We start from the raw sequence: 19,088 nt of genomic DNA, 5'->3' as shown, positions 1-19,088 counted from the left end.
CAGCTCACAGAGAGCTGTGAGTCACAGGGTGACTGATGCTAGGACAGCACAGGGTCATGTCTCCAGGCCTGATTTGGGGTGGAGTGGTTGAGGTGAATGGGGAGAGGCTGGGCACGGCGGTTCAGAGGGGCTATTTTGGCTTAGGGCAGCACAGATGTTTCCTTTTCCTGTGCATGGCTCTCTCTGAACTGCAGCGGCTCAAGGCCTGGCTTATGGGAAGCTGGAATCACGTGTGCATTGGGAATGGGACACACAGCTGGTCCTGGTGACTTTTTCAGTCTTGTCTCTGAGTCAGAGTCATGGGATGGACAATGCAGATTGTTACTGAAGTTTCAATCACAGTTTTCAAGACTTCAATGAGAAAATTTCAAATTATATAATATAAGGTTTGTATATCCACTATTAAAAGCAAGCAGGCAAGCATAAAAGCCCTTGTCTTTCTGTGCTAGGCTTCAGAAATGTCTGTTTAATATTTACGTTACCAGGAGCTTACTGCTACAGGCATTTAAATGCAAGTGGTTACCTGAGGGCTCACTAAGGTCTGATCCCTGTCTCTAACACAGTTCAATTTATCTGAATAATCTTTTAGCCCAATCTTCTCTTTTCAGGAAGGACAGAAATTGAGAGAATTCTCTCTTGCAGCTGACTATGTTTCTTGTCTCACTTCAGTAGGTCTAAAGCAAAACCACCTCCTCAATATACATAGATTTGCAGGGTAGATGTGGTGATATGCTCTAATATCAGTGTCTTGAAAAAAAAAGTGTCCTGAATTATAGGTTCTGGAGCTTAAGGGGACTCATCACTAAACTGGGCTGAAGGTCTGTAGCTGCCTTTTCCCCTCCACTGAATTACTGGAGTGCCAGTGCTGTCTTCTACATCATAAGCAACAATAAAAATTGGGGTGACATCACATGTGCCTTTTTTTGTGTTCCTTCCCTTGTTTCCCTTAATTTCCCCTACTTGCTGGCACAGAGATGATTTCCATTCCTGCTTTTGTTTCCTGCCAGACTCAGGACAAGGAAAAGCAGCAGGTATAAAGACAGAGCTGTCAGCAGAACAAACTCATTGGCTGTATTAGGTGACTTGCTGTAGAAACAGGAATATTTTATTATTTTTAGTTTGGCAGGGATGTTCGTCTGTTCAAGGTTTTTTCCCTGTTTTTAAAAAAAAAAAAGAAAGTTGCTCTCCTGACTGCAAGACAAAAATCTGGGCTCAGTGGCTTAATTGCTTAAATCCTAAAATAATTTCTTTTGGAAGGGTTGTGTGAAGGCCATCTGGGAGTGGGAGTGTGTGTGGGAGTGTACTGCATGGTGCCAGGGCTGTGCCCTGGAAGGGTGCAGGCTTCCCCCCCTGCTCTGCACAGGTGGCAGGGACACAGGCACTGCAGTCTGCTCGAGGCATTGCTGCCTCCTACCATGACTTCTGGCTGATTGGTGCTGCTCCAGGCTGGCAGCAGCCAGACCTCTCTAGACCCTGTAATTCAGGAATTGCAGCTGAAGTCAACCCTTCCAGAACAGGTACAAAGGAGGTAAACCTTCTGTCATACCATCACTCAGTGCTTGCTGTATCTCCCCAAGGTTATCTCATCTCAGAGAAGAACAATTGCTTTACAGATACTGAGTCATCCTTAGGAAGTTGCTTCCAGAAACTGAAAGCTTAAAAAAGCTTAAAAACATTGATTTAGGTTTTCTGTGCGTCCTTATTCAAATCTGGAACTTACTACTCAAGGATGTTGTCTCTCATTACCTGTATTTTAAAATACTGCATCCTGGGGGAAATACATTACCCGTAGGTCTTGAGAGTGTCCAGCGAAATTTTGACTGTGAGGTGAGCTAATGTGCCAGTGTTCTCTGGTTTAGGTTTAGGTTTCCTTCCTGAAGAAGGAAATCAGTAGGCTATACTTTGCTCATCAATAGTAGCTTTATGGCCAGTAGTCATGTTTTGCAGTATGTCCTTATGCACCTTTTGTATGTTGTAGCAGCTACATGATAGTTGCCACCTGTTTTGGATCTTCATTTATAGCAAAGACAAGCAGTATAAATAGAAATAACCACTCGGTTTTCTGGGAAGGAACTGTATTAAGCATGCAACCTGGAGTAATGTAGAAACAAAATGGTTTTTTTTTCTCCCACTCAGTAATTTCTTTCTTACTGGAAATAATGAATGCAGCCAATTATCTGAGAGAATGCTGAGGATTTTTAGTAATATGTAATAATATGGCAGGAGTTAAATTGATAAATGACTGTACTTAGTTTTAAGTGGGAATGCTTCAAATATCTACTTTTTTAAGAGACTTTTGCAATGTTAACATTGCTCCTGGTTAACATTTGCTGTGGTGTCACAGGGCCAAACTAGGACAATAAAGAAGCTGTCCTGTTCTGCACAGTTCCCAAATAGCTGTGGGTTGCTTGACTCCATCTCTGATAGCCAAAGTGAAGTCAGGTGAGGGTGAGGGCAGTCCTACAAGTGGACGGGAAACGCAGGGATGTGATGGGGTTTGGCAGTGTCACTCTTGCTTCTGAGTCACTAGTGAGCTAAAAACCTGAGCAGAGTGTGAGTGGTATATTAACAGGGCAAATTGCTGTCACAACAGCTGCCTCCAATCTTATTTTCACATATTTATAGTGTGTAAGATAACATTTTCTCTCAAGTGAGCTCTCTGGCAGGCCCCTGGGCACAAAGGGACTGTTTTCTATCAGCATGGTGTGGAGCAATACTCTGATTACTAAGAGGGAATCTTTATTGCTGTCTTGCCAGGTTTTGCCCAGTGAGTATTCAGGTTGAATTTGAGAGCTCTAATGGCCTTGATTGCAGACTAATAATGAGCTTTGATGCTGTGCTTAAACCCAGAGTGGGAAGAATACCAAACAGAGAGGGAGCTGAAATATAGGACTGTTGGGACAGTTTCCAGCTTTGACTTGTAGTCTTTCTTTGTGCTCCCAGGATTCACCTTGTCTGTGACTCAATTACTTATTTTATACAAGTATGAAAGATTGCTCTAATGTGGCTGGTTCTTTGTTTCTGAGGGCTGTTTTCAGCCAATGTCCTTAGCAATTGGATTTGCTTCCACATTGTTGTATGCAGAGCTGCCTTTTATTTGCTGTAATTATCTGTTCCCAGCACAGCTCTGCCACACAAAGGTTTGTGCCTGTGCACACACATGTTGGGAACCGCTACCCTTTGTGCTCTGGCTCTAGGTGGTAAAGCATAATATGAAAAGGAAGAGGAACATTTTGTGGAATTTTTGGATCAAGGGAACAGAACTAAGTTTTTGAACTCACTAACAGCGTTTTAATTCCCTCACCCTCCTGTTTATGCAACAGGGAATCAAAATATTGAGAGTAAAAGGAAAGATAAACAGCACCTTCCTTTATTTCTTCCTTCCCTAACAATGTTATCTGCATAACCCTCCCCACTTTTCATCTCATTTGTTTGGGGCTTGGTAGTGCCATAAACATGAACTCAAAACAGATAGTAACATCAAAAGAGAAAGCTGTTATTTTAGATTGCGTTACAGATATTTTTGTATATAACCTATCTATTATACTTTATTTATTTCTACTCTTCATTAGCTTGCTTACACATCCCAAAAGTTTTTTTCCAATGGTTTTGTCTTTTCCATTTGTCAAACTTTGGCTCTCCATCTCCTCTTCCAACTGCTCCCCTGTTGTGATTTATTACAGGTTTGGGAATAATTACAGCTGTTTTCTTTAGCTGCTGCTGCATCCATATGTGTAAGTCCCCATGATATGTCTAAGAGCCCAAGTTTGTAGAGTAGCCTGGAGAACTGATGTTAGCTATACCCTTCAGGAAATATAAAATCAACTATTATGCATTGGGGTTTTTAGTTTTGTCTTGCTAAGGAGCTGAAAACACAGATTCACAGAATATTCTGAGTTGGAAGGGACTCACAAGGATCATTGAGTCCAGTTCTTAAATGAATGGCCCATACAGGGATTGAACCCACAATCTTGGTGTTACCAAGTTGGTGTTGCTCTGACCAGCTTAGCAAAATACAACCAATTTAAACTTGTTTTGTTTGTTTCCTAATTTCAATCAAGGCTGGGAAAAGACAACACACTTAATAGTCTTTGTTCTTTACTAGGAGTATAGTTGCTGCCTTGGCCTTCCTTTTGGATTTGCCTGCATAGTAGCTATGGCATCCCCACATCCCCTTTAGTGCTGAGGAACCTAGCTTTGGGTCGCACAAATGTAGATCAGCATTAATTACATAATGCTCCCATGCTTAAATGAAATCTTTATCTGGTGATGTCTCAATATCTGAGAGGCTTCTGTTAACAGAGCTGTCACATTGCCCTGGACACTGTGCAGACATTTTCATCTGGTTTTATAGTTCATAAAGAGAAAACGAAGAAATACATTTCCAAAGCAGCAACCAATTTTACTTGTTTCTATTTAGGGCAGCCTGATTTGAGGCGTTTGCCAAGCTGTCAGGCCAGCTTGCCTACATTTGCAGGGGAACTCAGCAGTGGCACTGGGCTCATCCCATATCCTTGACTTCCAGGGTCACAACTCTCCTGCAGCAGAAGCGCTTTTCCTTTTTGCCTGAGCTGGTCAGATCTGTCATGCTCTGTTCCAGTTACAAAGTTCAAGTTGCGTGAGTGTGGCTTGTGTCCTGACTACACTTCAAACACTTCCTGGCTGGTCACAAGGGCTGCCCTTGGGAGAGAGCAGCTTGTTCACCTTGCAGCAAGGCACTGGAGGTGGCGTGGAGCACGTTAGTGGCATCATGACCACTGCGATTAAATTGTTGTGGAGATAAGAAAAGCCATCTGCTGTTTGTCTCCCCTGCCTGCTTGCTGTCCAGGGAGCCCGTGCCTACCAAACCTGGCTGACGGGGTGCCAGGCTGTCATGTGGAACTGGCCTGGCTGCCACGGGGACTGGGTCAGAGGCTTGGTGACCCGTTTGCAGGTGGCATTGCACACCAGGCTGTGGCAGAGGGACGGAAGCTGTGCAGAAGGGCACGATGGGCGCTGAGGCAGCCTGGCACAGCTGCTGCCTCTGCAGCTCTGAGGGCTGGGTGATCCTGGCTGCGTTGGTAACGTGCTCTCGCTCTCTTCAGATGATGGCAGGCAGAGCTGGCCTTGTGCCTGCTCCTTCCCAGGAGACAGAGCTGTGTGGGACTCATCCCAGCATCGCTGTGCAGAGGTGACCTTGCAGTTGCTGCTGTGCCTGTGGTGGGATGCTGAACTTCAGTGGTCCCTGTGGGTCCATTCCAGCTCAGGATATTTTGTGATCCAGTCTGTGCTGAAAGGGTTGGGACAGGATACCAGGGGTGTTTCTGTGGAGCACTGGGATGGGGTGTGTGGGCTGTGTGCAGATCTGCTGATTTCCCAGGATGCAAATAGCCACTGTAAATCTTCTGTGCAAGAGTCTTCTGTGCAAATTCTTTGATCTACCATCCAGTATACATTGGGAAACAATATCAAACTTGTTGAACAAATGAAGTGTTAAAAGAATATTAGGGTTGCTGAAATACAAAGGTTAAGAACCCAAAGTTTAGGAAATGCCAAATACAAAATCCCAGATACCTGCTTTTTACATTTTGTGACATAAAGCCTATTTGTCGTGATGATTCTGTTTTAAGGGCTTGATCATACACTGTTTTTTCCAATGCTGGCCTTAAAGAGTAGTGAATTAGCAACCAGTTATTTCATAGTATATTTATTTAAGAAAGACCAGTATGTGGTATGTGAGATTTAACTACATTCCTACGTAATGGCAAAATTTGTATTTTTCTTCCCTCCTGACACCCTCATGGATTTTTCCTGGTATGTGCTTCCCAGTGCATAGTGCTGATCAGTTTAATATCTCAATACTGTACTGGCAGTAATGTGCCTTCATCTGATATCTGGATGATGTTTGGTGAGTTATGACAATGCTATGTACTCTCTGTTACATAAACATGGGCCTGAAACACTGGGAAAGTTAAAATTAGTATTTTACTAGCTTCACGCATGAAATATGAACCTGATTTTGGGGCATGCACTGTGTAGTGTTTTATATGTTCAGAGCTTCCATGTCCTAATGCTCTCTCTCTCATTATATTGGATGTTCATCCCAGTCCTGTTCCCATAATTGGCTCTGCTCTTCACACTATGCTCTTTAGAACCAGTTTCCATCTCCATGTCCTTCCGTAATCCATGCTCTCAGCCCCACATACAGGTTTTCTCTTCGAGCCTTGTTATGCTCCCTGCTGCTTAGAATCCTCCTTTTGTTGCTTCTGGTCCCCCTGGATTGGGGAGTGCTCAGTTCAGCTGTGGGCCTTGTCCCTCACTCGTGGGAGCAGTGTAGTGCTCAGGAGCACAGACTCAGCAGACCTTAACTGCTGAATTTAAGCATTCTTATGGAGCATGTGTAAAATGAAGTGATTTTAAAATCAGCTGTGTTGTGTGTGCTTTCAGAAAAAACACGTTAAACTTTATTCTGGCATAAACATAACTGCCTTGCCCAACCTAGTTCAAAGCTCTGGAGTGCCTAATCTGTTGAAGCAAAGGTGCTTTTTGGACATGGCTGAGTGATGACATATGGTTCTACCTTGGCTCTAGCATTTTGGCTAAAGCATTCCAAAATTTCCAGCCTGGGGTGGGCATCTGTTGTATTTTGTTTTGGGGGCGGGGGCACCCCGGGGTGTCCCCAGAGGGCCCCCCAGGCTGTGGGTGCACTGGCAGCAGCAGGCAGGCAAGGAGACTCCGCACGGCTTCTGAGGGTGCTGATTAGATGGGAGTTTATTGGGGGTCCCAGCCCCTGGAACAGCATGGTCACTGAGGGAGAAGGGGGGAAGGGAGAGGGGGAAGGAGGGGGAGCCTGGGGGATGGAAGGGCCAACAGGGGAGGAAGGCTGAGAGGGGGGAAAGGCTAAGAGAGCGACTGGTCTCGCTCGCACAGTTTAAGAGGGAGATTGAAAGTGGGCGCGGAATCAGACTTGTGCCAATGGGATTACAGACACAGGATGGTTCAGGGCAGGACCACAGGCTTAGAATATACCACACATTTTGGAGGGATGAGACAGAGCATACCATTTAAATAAAATGCAATACTGCACCTCACCCTTTTTTCGTTAGAAAGAAAAGATAAAGAGAAATATGACAATTAACAATTTAAAAAATGAAACAGTAGTTATACAGTTTTGTAACATCAATATAAATACAATTGCAGTGAAGATTATGTTTTAAACAGTCCATTTGATTTGATGTTTGCTTTTGGTGGTAGGCAGCAAAGATAAAATGAGCATTTAATTGTAATAAACTGGTTATGTGGGTCCATATGGCAGATCTTAATCAAATTTAAAAGCATGAGCAAGTGCTTCCTTTGACACTAAGCTCATAGGAGAATTTTGGGATTGGCCTTTTCAGCGTGACTGGCTCAATGGTGTCTAACTTTTTCCAGCTGGCTTTTTGGACCACCACAGCCCCCAGTTTAGGCTGAGGTGCTGACTTTGCTCCCCCTCTCAGGGCTTTCACCTTCCAACCAGTTTAATCCAGAAGACCCTCAGTTTTAGGTCATAAAAAGAAAAACAAAAAGAAAAAAAATAAATTTGGCTTCAGCTACTACCTATACTCAGGGAGCATTCACCACAAAAACTGTCAAAATACTTTCCCAGACACCATTTTAGCTTATCAGTCACCCTCAGAACCTACTGAGGACAGGTTAAACTCAACAGCAATTTTGATTCAGCAGTCTAATACTGTCTGAACCCTCGCTATTAAAGAAACAATCAAAACCTGCTTCTCGTCGTATCTACCCTTGTGACCTGAAGCAGGCACCTGCTTTCTAAAACTGAAAACAGGACAATCTGCAATATGAACACACACAAACTAGAAAAGCATAATTGTAAAAACTACTTCATGGAGACAGGAAGGAAGTGGACAGAGGACAGGTATTGGATAAGAATGATAAAAAGGTTAGAGGGTTTTAGGATGAAAGTTCTAGCTGACGCCCTCTTTTCAGCTAGAACGAGTGGATAGGGATTGGGAACTGGGGAGGCTACAGGGAGCCAGGGACTCTGTGAAAGAAAAAGCTTTTTGGGGTACCCTGCACCTTCAAGCAGTTTGCTCCTGGTGATCTACCCAAAAATAAGGAAAAAAGGGGTATGGATTGCAGAGACGGTTATCGTCCTGCTCTTGGAATAACAGGGGAAGGGAATCATAAAGTAGAATTTTCAATTCAGTGAAATGTTGAGGCTTAGCTGTGTGGCTACGATGCCGGGTTTAGAAGGATGGAGTGGATTCCCGAGGGTTTGTTAAGGGGAGGGCGGGTTAGGGATGGAATTGGGGAGAAGGAGCAGTGAGGGGAGAAGGAGGTCACAGAACTGAGGAAAACAGCTTTGGAGAGGTGCAGGGCTCGGGCAAAGCTGATGGGCTGGTGGCTCCCCCGCAGAAACGGGCGGGCTTGGGTTCCTCCTTTGGCCGCTGCCGTGGCATCGGCTGGTGGGGCCCGGCCATCGGCACGGCCTGCCCGCTGGGCAGAGCCTGCGGCTCCGAGCAGCCGCGGGCACCGGCAACGTCTGCTCGCATGAGGGCCTTAAAGTCGGACAGAATGGTCAGCGGCTGAGAATGAGGTTTTGGGGTGAGGAGTCTCTCAGTGGGTTTTAAAAAGTCAGTAATGATGTTTAGAAGAATGGTATGTGCTACTTCATTATCTCCTAATGAAGTTTAGACTTCCTGTGATAAACATGGGTGGTGTAGGCACAGTCCTGCCTGTCCCAGTGTGTTTGGGCAACAAGTGCTCGTGGTGGGCTTACAGTGATGAATTCTCATTGATCTTTGCTAATGCCAAGTAAAAGGTATTTGCTAGTGCTCTGATGTTTTTCAGCATGCTAATTATTCCTTTGAATTGAAAATGCTTGTTCAGCACAGGGTAAGAGAGATTGGAATTGGTGATGCTGTGCTGCAAATAGTGTTGAACTTTTCCTGTTTATGTCGACGTGCTGTTCTGGTTTTCTCAGGTCAAATTAGACATCACCACATTTTTATTCAGTTCACACTGCATGTGTGTGTGCACACGTGCATATGCATACACAGCTGTATTTTTTTTTTTTATTGTTGTACTAACAGTGGTACTGTTCAGGAGAAATTTTTTTCCCAACATCATGGTAGAAACATGGTGATGATTTTGGAAATGGCTGCAGCCATCTGAAAATGTAAAAGAAAAGACAAAATAGAAACACAAATATTTTGCGTCTGTGCAGAGAAACTAAAAGGTAATTAGCCAAGGGTAAATAAATGGTTTTGTTTTGAAAGACCCAAAGTGGTGACCCAAAATGTTTTGAAAGGTTTTCTGGATGATGGCATTTCTGTGTTCAAAGTTTCAGTCCAGAAATCTCATACAAAAGTGATAACTATTGGCAGGGGAGAGCAGTGGAAAGTTATGCCTGCAATAGGAAGTCATCTCATTTTTAAAAGTGAACATTGCTATTTCAGGTTTTAATTTTGATAATTAGCAGTAGCAGCTCATTCTCAAATTGCACTTCTAACAGTAGGTGGTCCAGAATTGCATGAGGTAACTTAATATGCCCTTTCTTCCTGAGTCTGTAATTGGAAGAAGACAGGAAAGCAAACTGCTGTTAATTGCACAAGCTACTTACAGCACAGAAAAAATGGTTTGTCATTTGTATACATGCAGAACAGTGTTGGCACTGCTGCTAAGTGCTGCACTTAAGACATTCTGCTCTAATACTGAGTATCAAATACTAATTCCTATTACTAAAGGTCTGCCTTGGCCTGTAGTTCACAAGCCCTTTGCCAGCACACCTCACCTGTTTCCAGTTTGCTGGTAACATATTCCCCAGGGCTGCTCTTGTTCCGTGTCCTTGTAAATTCCTCTCACTTCCCCAATGGATATGGCAGCTCCTTGGGAGGGACCTCTCATGGCTCACTGCATTCCTGCCAGCCTTTCTGGTGCCCACAGACCTGTGGAAAATGCATGTCTCTCCTGGCTTGTGTTCCACCAGCCCTGCCTGCACCGTGCAGATGAAATTGGGATGCCTGAAGAGTCTGCTGAGAATGCAGCAGGTAGCCAAGGAACTTCCTGAGAAGTCCTGGTGCTGCAGGGTACACATATGTTGTACCTTAGGGTGAAAACACGCACTGTGGTTTGCATTTGGTGTCAAAATAGCTGTTAATGCAGGCTAGGTTGATGTAAATTGTAAATCCTAGATGTAGGCATCTGTTCACATAATTCAGAGTGATTACACATTTGTGTTTGTGAGAGATGTGAGAAGAACCGAAAGGAAGATCACACTTCAGCATGTGCTAATATTTTCCTCCTAAAATCTGATCTGCTGGTGTCTTCTGCTGGCCCTCCTGCCTAAGCATTTTCTTGTGATGGACCAGGTTGTTGTTCATAGCTGGTTTCTACTTTGAGTTCTTCCAGTAGGTACTAATGGAATTTTAATTTTTTTCTCTTTATTTGGAAACAATTGGGCTAATCCAGATTGAAAGGGCCTTCAGGAGGTCTTCAGTCTAACCTAATCAGAGCAGGGTCAACTATGAGATCAGACCACAGTGCTCAAGGCTTTATCCAGTCCAGCCTTTCAGGAGTGACAAAATCGAATAGATGGATGCCCAGTGATGTGGTCCTGAACAAACTCCAGCAGTGAGATAAGGAGATACAGAGCTGGTTACAGCTAAAGTTTGCCTTGATTCTTCAGCAAGCCAGAGGTGCAAAGCTTTGAGCTATAATTGAAGGTGGAACAGATGTTACACGTATATTGGAACTTCACTGTGAATCCCCATCTAAAAAGATTTATAATTTCCCAGTTAATTTCCAGATGATCTTTTTAACATGCTGAGGGTAGCAGATGTGTTTGTTATATCCCACTCTTTAAAGTCATTTTAGGAAGTTAAACAGATGGATTCCTTTTGAAATTCAGCAGCTGTAGCGGCGTTGTTTCATGTGCCAGCCGGGATGGAAGGAAACAGCAGCTGAGAAGTGCTTTGCTTGTGACGAGCTGACCCACTTGCCAACAGCCAGTAATGTACTAATGTTGTGACAGGAATGATTGACTACACCTGCTTTTACTGTGGAATCAGTTGAGTTTTTAGACAGCTGGGCAAGCTTGAATACAGGTTGTTTTGCTGCTGGAATAAACAAAGCTCATGTTAATTCTCATACAGGAGGTGATTATGTCTTAAAACACAGAAAATCATTCCATCATCTGTGTGCCATTTATTTGGAAAAAAGGTTGCGTGTTACAGTGTCCTTGCTACTAAAATTTCAAGAGGAAATGTGAAATTGAGAAAATTTCTCTCTCAGTCCTACGTCTTCAGTGTGTTGTTTGTTGTCCAGTGAAAAACATCAGCCAGATCTCCAATATGGCCGTGGGTTGTTATGACACTGATACCTTCCCAAAATATTCCAGTGAGAGCAGTGTTATTAAAAAACTTATTGATGGGGTGTGTAAAATAAATGCAAGGCTGTCAGGTCTTCATACTGTAGCTGCAAACCATTGAGTTCAGTACAGCATCATGGGTAAAAGGGTGGCAGGAAACCTCAAAAAAATTAAAATTGATTAAATGTTGAAATATCAAAGCTGTTTAAGGCAACAAATGTGTCTCTAATCATTACAGTGGGAACTTCCGTTGATTTGGTAGGAAACAAAATATTAAGACAGCATTCATGACTAGGTTTTGATGTCAGTTTTGGGTGGAGGATATTAAAAATGCTTGAAAAAGTCAGTGTTAGAACAGCACAGGTGGGTTAGTTATCAGTTTGCTAATGGGAGAACATAGGAAATTACAAGGAAATTTGAGAACATAAGCTTGATCCTGCCATGTATGAGGCTGCACAGTGGCCCTGCAGCACTTTAAATTTGATTATTTTGTGCTAGGTTAATAGAGAGATTAAAGAATAACTGTTTCCTGTACATTTCCTTGCAAAGTGAACATTTAAGCTTTCTGGTTTAAAACTGAGTGTGATATTCGGCAGGTGCAAGTAAATATCTCCCTCAAACAGACATGTGGTTTTTAAAAATAAAATGAATTATTACTTTTTGCTGTTCCCCCTCCCTCCCAGTTTATGGGTTAGGTAATCCTCATCAAATTCCCTTGCTAGATCATCACAGTGGGAATTGAGGTTGGTTTTGAAGGATGTTGACTCTCAAGAATGGTCATGGCTGTTGGGTTGGTGGTTGACTTATGTCTGTGTAAATCTGAAGAAATTTCCCTGAACTTTTTGATTCAAGAATTTCAGTAGAACCATTACCCCAAAATTTAGCTGACATGGGTTTGCTTTTATTTTCCTTCAACTCAGGACAAATCTTTCTTTAAAGGAACTGTGGAGGTAGGCAGCGTTCATTTCAGGGCATTATGTTAGGCACTTCTGTGTTTCCTTTGATACCACTGTGAACAATCTAGGTTTGTATATATAATTTTTTTGTGGTAACATGTTCAGAAATAGCTGGTGTTCATATTATTGCAATTAGTGCCATTCTGTGGTGCATTGCAGGTGACTTCCAGCGCAGAAGAAGTCAGAACTGCTGCTGAACGGGTGCCCTGTGGAAATGCTCTTTTTTTGGGATTCTAGGGAAGAGTGGCTGCCTGCAGGCTTGGGTTGTGAAGTGTACTTGGCAAAAACTGGAAGTGTAGAATGATATTCATCATTCCCTGATATCAGCTGGCAGTAGGTGAGCACCACAAGCACTTATTCCATGGCTTCAGAGCTGCACAGTGCAGCACCAGCTGAACTGGATGCTTGGGCTCAATAGGCAAGAGGATTTTTTAATAGAAATTGATAGGAAATGTATACTGAACGGAATGGAGATAATATGAGTGTATTATAGGATTGGATCATTCTATAAAGAAGATTTTGATAAATACTTTGAATTTGGAAAGCAAATTCTGATGTTGGCTATAGAGAAACTACAGGCAAGGGAAAATCTGGTCCTAGCCACTTAGTTTGAGTAGTGAAACTTTGCTCTTTACGAAATAGCTGAAGTTGCTTAATGATAATCTGGCCAATTTGTGTTTGTTCAGAACTGCTGATGTGGGAGAGACTAATGGCAGCTGAGGGTGGGTTGGAATGCTTAAGCAGATCCAGTTGTAAAAAGGCTTTGAAATACAGTCTTTTCTTCCAATCTGCTTCTCAGATGGTTTCCGCCTTTAGGCTCTGACAACTCTTCCAGATGATGGAGCAGGTTCATTTGAAACGTGCCAGCAAGGTTACAGAAGGTGGCTACCTGATGATGTGAGGTTGTTAACTTGTAAGTGGTGGCTATTTTTAACATGCCACTTCTCAAGAGGGTAAGAAAGAACAGCAGCAGAGGGAAGAGAACATTTTTTAAAATCCTCTCCTTCATATTTCATCTTAACTTGATGCTTTGTAAAGTCAAAAGTAGCTTGTGGTATTTATATCATCATCATTGTCATTACCTTTCTTCTGTGATATGCTCATTAGTCACAGATGTTTTCTTTGCTTTTCCAAACACACCAAGCCATGGGCAATGTCAAGTCAGGCATAAAATAATGTAGGAGCTAGTACCATTAACCTTGTGGAAACAAAGGGCACATGAATAGATTAAGAATACCCAGATGCACATCTCTATTGGAAAGACGTGATCAGCAAGTCTCTTTCCAAAACAGTACTGCAATATTTATTCCAGGTGCTGTTAGTGGCATGGAGAGTTGATGTCCATTGTTACAGTCACAGACACAGAGATGTGCAAGTCAAGGTGAGCTATGGGCTGGCCTGACAGAGCTCCTCTGTTAGGATCATAAAGATTATTCATGTGTATATGCTTTACACTGTGGTCACTGCTGTGACCATGGCACAGACAAACAGTAAGCATCTAAATTTTACACCACAACAGAAAGCATTAATTCAAATAAACTATTGCATTCCTCATCCCTTTCAGTCTCCGGGTCCTGATGAGTTTAAGTCTGAGGAATGAACTTTACATGCTAAGTCAGAGAGATGGACCTTTTCAAAGCCCGTCACAGAACCCCTATCAGTGAGTGTCTCAAGACAGCTGAGCCCAGTTTTTATTAGATTGTGGGAAAATGATATGGCTACAAATCCAAAAGCAATGGCAGCACAATGAATTTAAAGCTGTGAGTGTGCATTTGCTGTGACAATAGAAACTTATGAAGCTATTGAGTGCAGCACTACTACAGGCTTACGTTGCAAAACCGTGCAGTGCTCTGGTACAGAAATGGGATTAAATGTGAGCATTGTTCAGAAGACGCTAATTTTAAATGGTGCCATAACTGTGCAAGAGCATTTGCTTATATCATTAGTGTGGCCAGTGAAATTTCCTGTGTATTTTCTGAAAATTAGTGGTACAGATGTTCTTGTCCAGGTGGAACTTGGCTTGTATATTTTTTTAAATTTTACACCATTATAAAATGAAGTGGAATTAAACCCAGTGTGAATTAGAAGCATGTCAGGGGATTACAAGTGGAATTTTAGATCAGAATTAGTATAATGCAGACAGGATTTCTGTCAAAAGAACTGGGAACAGAACCAAGGTTTCCTCCTCTTCTCACTGCTCTATATAAAGAACTCACATGTACAGATTATAATTGCTGTGGTGAGAGGATGCCAAATTATATAATGCTTCTATCCACATTCCTCTTTCTAATCTCTACTGTTCCCCATGGGGAAACACAACAAAAATTATGGGGTTTACACCTTTACTCCTCTATATCCTTGTGGGTTCTTTCATAGAATGGTAATGTGAATGTACAGATGGGATCAGTCTTTTCCGTATTTGATACTGATCAGGAACAAAAGATGGATGTGAGTGTGCAAAATGCCTGCAGTACCAAAAATAGATCCATATTTATTCCTGTCATAACTTCACTTAAGTTGATGGAGCTGTGCCAAGGCTGAACATGCCCACAGTCTATAGGACAGCTGCCTGGCAGCAGTAAAGCTTGATGAGAATGGGTTTGAGAGAACAATTAAACCCTCTGAATCTGACACTGTGTGATTCTGACACCACGCTGACAATGTGGTGACATTTTAGGAATATTCACCTTGGCTTGAAATTATTTTTCTGGGAGATTGCATATCCATCCTTAATGCCTTAACGCCAAGGATGGAGTTGATCAAGGTATTTTCAAGCCTTGAGTTCAGTTCCATCAGCAGTTCTGAATCACCAGACCAGCTAATGAGGCGTTCTAATTGATAGTATAATTCTACATGGTTTTTCCATTTAGGCTAATGTAACATTTGGCTTTGTTGAGGATGAATATTAACCACAAGTTGAAAGGAAAGTCTAATTCTCTGATCTTTTGCAATAATTCATCAAGCTTTTAATTTTACTTGCAATACCTACATGCAATTCATACAGACATTTTCTTTCCACTTGGGTATAGAGACCCTGTTTTGTTAATTGATAATGTGTGAGCTGTGGAGGCAGCTTCAGTGGTTTTACTGTTCCAGAAATGTTCATCGCATTCATAAAGATCATCTGTTCAAGAGCAGTCAACTCTGGGCTTTTCTTCTCTTTACTGGCTTTGTTTTGGGCAATGTGCTGACTTTCCTACAAGCTCTTGAACTACAGGGCATTCAAATAGTTTCCTCTGGTGTGTTAAGTTCTTGAGTTCACATGAGCCTGCTCACTAAAATTTTGAGAGTATTAAGCCAGTTCTCAACACCACAGTCTTGGCACTTGAGCTGGCACTCCATGGTGCTGAGCAGTCACAGCTTGAGTCTAAAGCAGTGATACTTTCTGAACCTCAAAATCAGCTGGGTAAGCCAGATCAGTAGGGATGTTTGTGGTTTCATTGTGTTGGTGTTTCTCGATTTGGTTTGTTGGTTTTTTTGTTGTTTTTTTTTTTTTTTTTTCTTAACAGGAAAGTAAAGTGCTTGTTTATAGCATTTTTCCTTCCATATTTCCCCATTTGGCGAGTGAGTGGATGCTCCCTCGACTACAGGCAGATAAGGAGGGGATGTTGTGGTTATTCAGGCAAAGATACTCATCAGACTTAAAGCTGCAAGGGAATTTCTCCTAGTCAGAGGCTTACCCAACATTTCTGGGAAGGAATGAGGCTCTTGCTTTTTGTTGAGATAATTTGCCTCCTTTTTTAAGGTTACTTACTCCTACCTTAGACACAGAAATTTGGGTGATTCAAAACAGGGAAGGAAAAACTGGTTGGGCTTTTCAAAGAAGATAAAAGACAGGTTCCCAGATCCCTTTGACTGTCCAAGAGAAGTAGTTTCTTTTAAAAATCCTAGCCTTAAAACCAGATAAAAAATAATTTATTAAGCAATAACAACAACAAAAATAACCCAAAACCAAAGCAAAACAAAAAACCCAGACAACCCAAAACCTTGTCAATTCCAAAGAGAGACCAAAATTGATGTTGTCACTCTTTGCAGATAGAGCCTGTAATGTGATATCATTTATGATCTCATGTGACTACACTGCCACTGGATACAGCAGCTTGCATTTTAGTGCCATTATGCTGTGATGTTTAGATATATAAAGCAAAATATGTATAACATAAAAACTCCCCAGGTTTTAGATGACAAAGGATTGTTAGATGCAAACTGAATCCATGAGAGAAGCAGTAATTCTAGATCACTCTTCAAATGTGTTATCAGGAATTCACATTAAGCTTTGATGATGAATGTGTCCACTGATATGGCAAAATATCTGTCAGGATCATACACTGAGTGTATTCAGAAGAAATCATATTCAGTTGGTTGGACTGCACGCTGAGAAGTCAGTAAAACTCTTTGAGTGTCCAAAGGAACTGTGGAGTATTTAATCCACCATCATCAAAGGATCAGTTTCCATAATTGTTAAGGGAGCAACGAAAGGAATCCTTTTCTTTTGGTCAGATTAACTTTGTGGCTGGTTTGGTATCCCATACCCTAGCCAGTTTTCCAAGATAAAAACAGAACAACAAAAACTGGCAAGTTGCGTGCAGTAGGGATTGGTGGCCTGAACCTCATAAAATGTGTAAGTGAAGAACAGAACGTAAAGCTGTCAGTTAGATCTTCTAATAGCTTTTAAAGTTTACTATATTTTATTACAGATCTAAAATTAGCCTGGTTTTCAGGCCTGGATCTTTTTCGAGATGTTCATACTGGAGCCCAACCTTCTCTAAGCCAGCAGGGCTGAGTTCTCAGCACGGAATGATGGAAATGGTGTTGGAGTATTTGGCAAATTTCTGCTCCAAGGACTACCAGTCCTCTCAGATGGTAAATTTACATTCTTTATCGAATTGTAGCGTTTTGAAATGTTTTATATAGTTGTGTTTAAGCTGACATTGTGGACAGTTATGGCAGAACATTAGAAGATTTGTCTTGGTGGGATCTCAGTGAATTGGATGATGAGGGATGTGTGCTTCCCGTCTGAAATTGGTAGATGGATAAAGAGATTGAGGTGGAAGCAGTTACTTACAAAAACAGCTACAATAAAATTTACCCTTTTGTAGTTACTACCAGACAGCCTGCAGAAGGGTACACGGTGAAAGCAGATGTGCTGAAAAATCCCAGCAACAGCCAGGACTGAACATGTGAGAACTGAACATATGGAAACTTGAATTACATTTTACATTGCAATGTTGAGGAGGAATAGTACTTGATAATAAGTAGAGCACAATTTCTGACTTTAGTTTTTAGTTCTGCCGCTTAGTCACTGTGTAACCTTGGGTAAGTCATTGAAGATGACATCTGCAGAAGGATCCAGCAGTGCTGTCGTTCATCCTGGAGACACCTACAATACAATCCAAGAAATGCCTCTTTTTTTCTGTCTGAAAGAGTCTCAGATCTAAAAACCTGAGGATTGCACGTTTAAAATTTCCTGAAAAGATTGGGTGTTAAATAGGCAGGTCCCAGCTCCCCTTGCTATGAATGATTGAGCCTTCCTTCCCCAAGCACTGCTCACAGCCTGGATGGGGCAGGGGCAGTGGGGCTGGGCTTCCTTTGTCCTGCTGAGTCGCTTCACCCAGTGTGTATTTCAAACATTTCAGGCTTAGGTTCATTGCTTCTTTGGATGCCCCATCCTTGGAAGTGTTTGAGGCTGGGTTGGATGGGGCTTTAAGCAACCTGGAAGAGTGGAAGTTGTCCCTGCCCTTGGCAAGGGGTTGGAACTTCTAATCTTTAAGTTCCCTTCCAACCCAAAGCGCTCTCTTCTTGCTGGGATCACTCTTGTCCTTGCCACCCAGGCAGTGGCTTAGGGGTTCAGTACTTGAGGAGTGGATGAGGTGGGAATAAGGAGCTGAAGGAAGCAGCCCTACTAGGGAAATAAAGCAATTAACCGGAACTGTGATGAAGATTTGATTGAAATGCACCTTTTGCTTCCATGTCTCATATTGGTTTTGTGAATATTATTCTGAGACACCCTCCTATAATTATAGAATTGTTAAGGTTGGAGAAGACCTCCAAGATCATCAAACCTACTGTTAACTCAGCACTGCCATATTACCACTAAACCGTGTCCCCAAGTGCCATATCCACGTGTTTTGTGAATGCTTCCCTGAGCAGCCTATTCCAGTGCCTGACAATCCTTTCAGTGAAGAAATTTTTTCTAATATCCCATCTGAACCTACCCTGGCACAACATGAGGCCATTTCCTCTCCTCCTGTCACTTGTGGCTTGGGAACAAAGCCCGACTCCCACCTGATTACAGTCTCCTCCCAGGCAGTAGTAGAGAGCCAGAGGGTCCCACCTGAGCATCCTTTTCTCCAGGCTGAGCCCTCCCAGCTCCCTCAGCCGCTTCTCATCAGACTTGTGCTCCATTCATTCCCTTCTCCGGACTCACTCCAGCCCCTCAATGTCTTTCTTGTGGTGAGGGATAAGTCAAAGCCTTTTCTGGGCACTGTGGCACTGTATGTCCTGGTGATGAGTCCCCCATGCCCCCCCGCAGTCTGAAAGGCATCACTTGGTCCCTTGATTCGCACCGGGATAATCAATCTCCCATTGTCCGGGATGGTGCAAGTGTGCGCAGGAAGGGGAATATGTGCAGCTCTGAAATGTGTCAGGATGAACAGGAACACGGCATCCGGGGCTTTTAACAGATCCTGGCATCCACCGAACAGCATGAGGAGGAACCTTGACACTGAAAGCCTCCCCAGAGCCAAGAGGGCTATAATAGGGCCGATTACTCACTGCAC

At 42.7% G+C, this 19,088-nt stretch overlaps 1 protein-coding gene across 4 annotated transcripts in view; it reads left to right on the top strand.

Moving 5' to 3' along the window:
• Window positions 1-19,088, top strand: part of NAV2 (neuron navigator 2) — a 385,274-nt gene that overhangs the window by 160,948 nt on the left and 205,238 nt on the right. The window contains exon 3 of one of the 4 annotated variants that reach the window (XM_064426222.1): window positions 17,007-17,172. The exons of 2 other annotated variants lie outside the window; for them this stretch is intronic. In XM_064426222.1, coding sequence (XP_064282292.1) covers window positions 17,007-17,172 — 166 coding nt within the window. Of the gene's footprint in view, window positions 1-17,006; window positions 17,173-19,088 lie in introns of those variants that run through there. One more of the 4 variants, XM_064426219.1, reaches the window with a different exon arrangement.

The sequence above is a fragment of the Passer domesticus genome, chromosome 6 (genome assembly GCF_036417665.1).
Source record: "Passer domesticus isolate bPasDom1 chromosome 6, bPasDom1.hap1, whole genome shotgun sequence".
Classification (NCBI taxonomy): domain Eukaryota; kingdom Metazoa; phylum Chordata; class Aves; order Passeriformes; family Passeridae; genus Passer; species Passer domesticus.
This window is presented reverse-complemented; position numbering and strand designations above follow the sequence as displayed.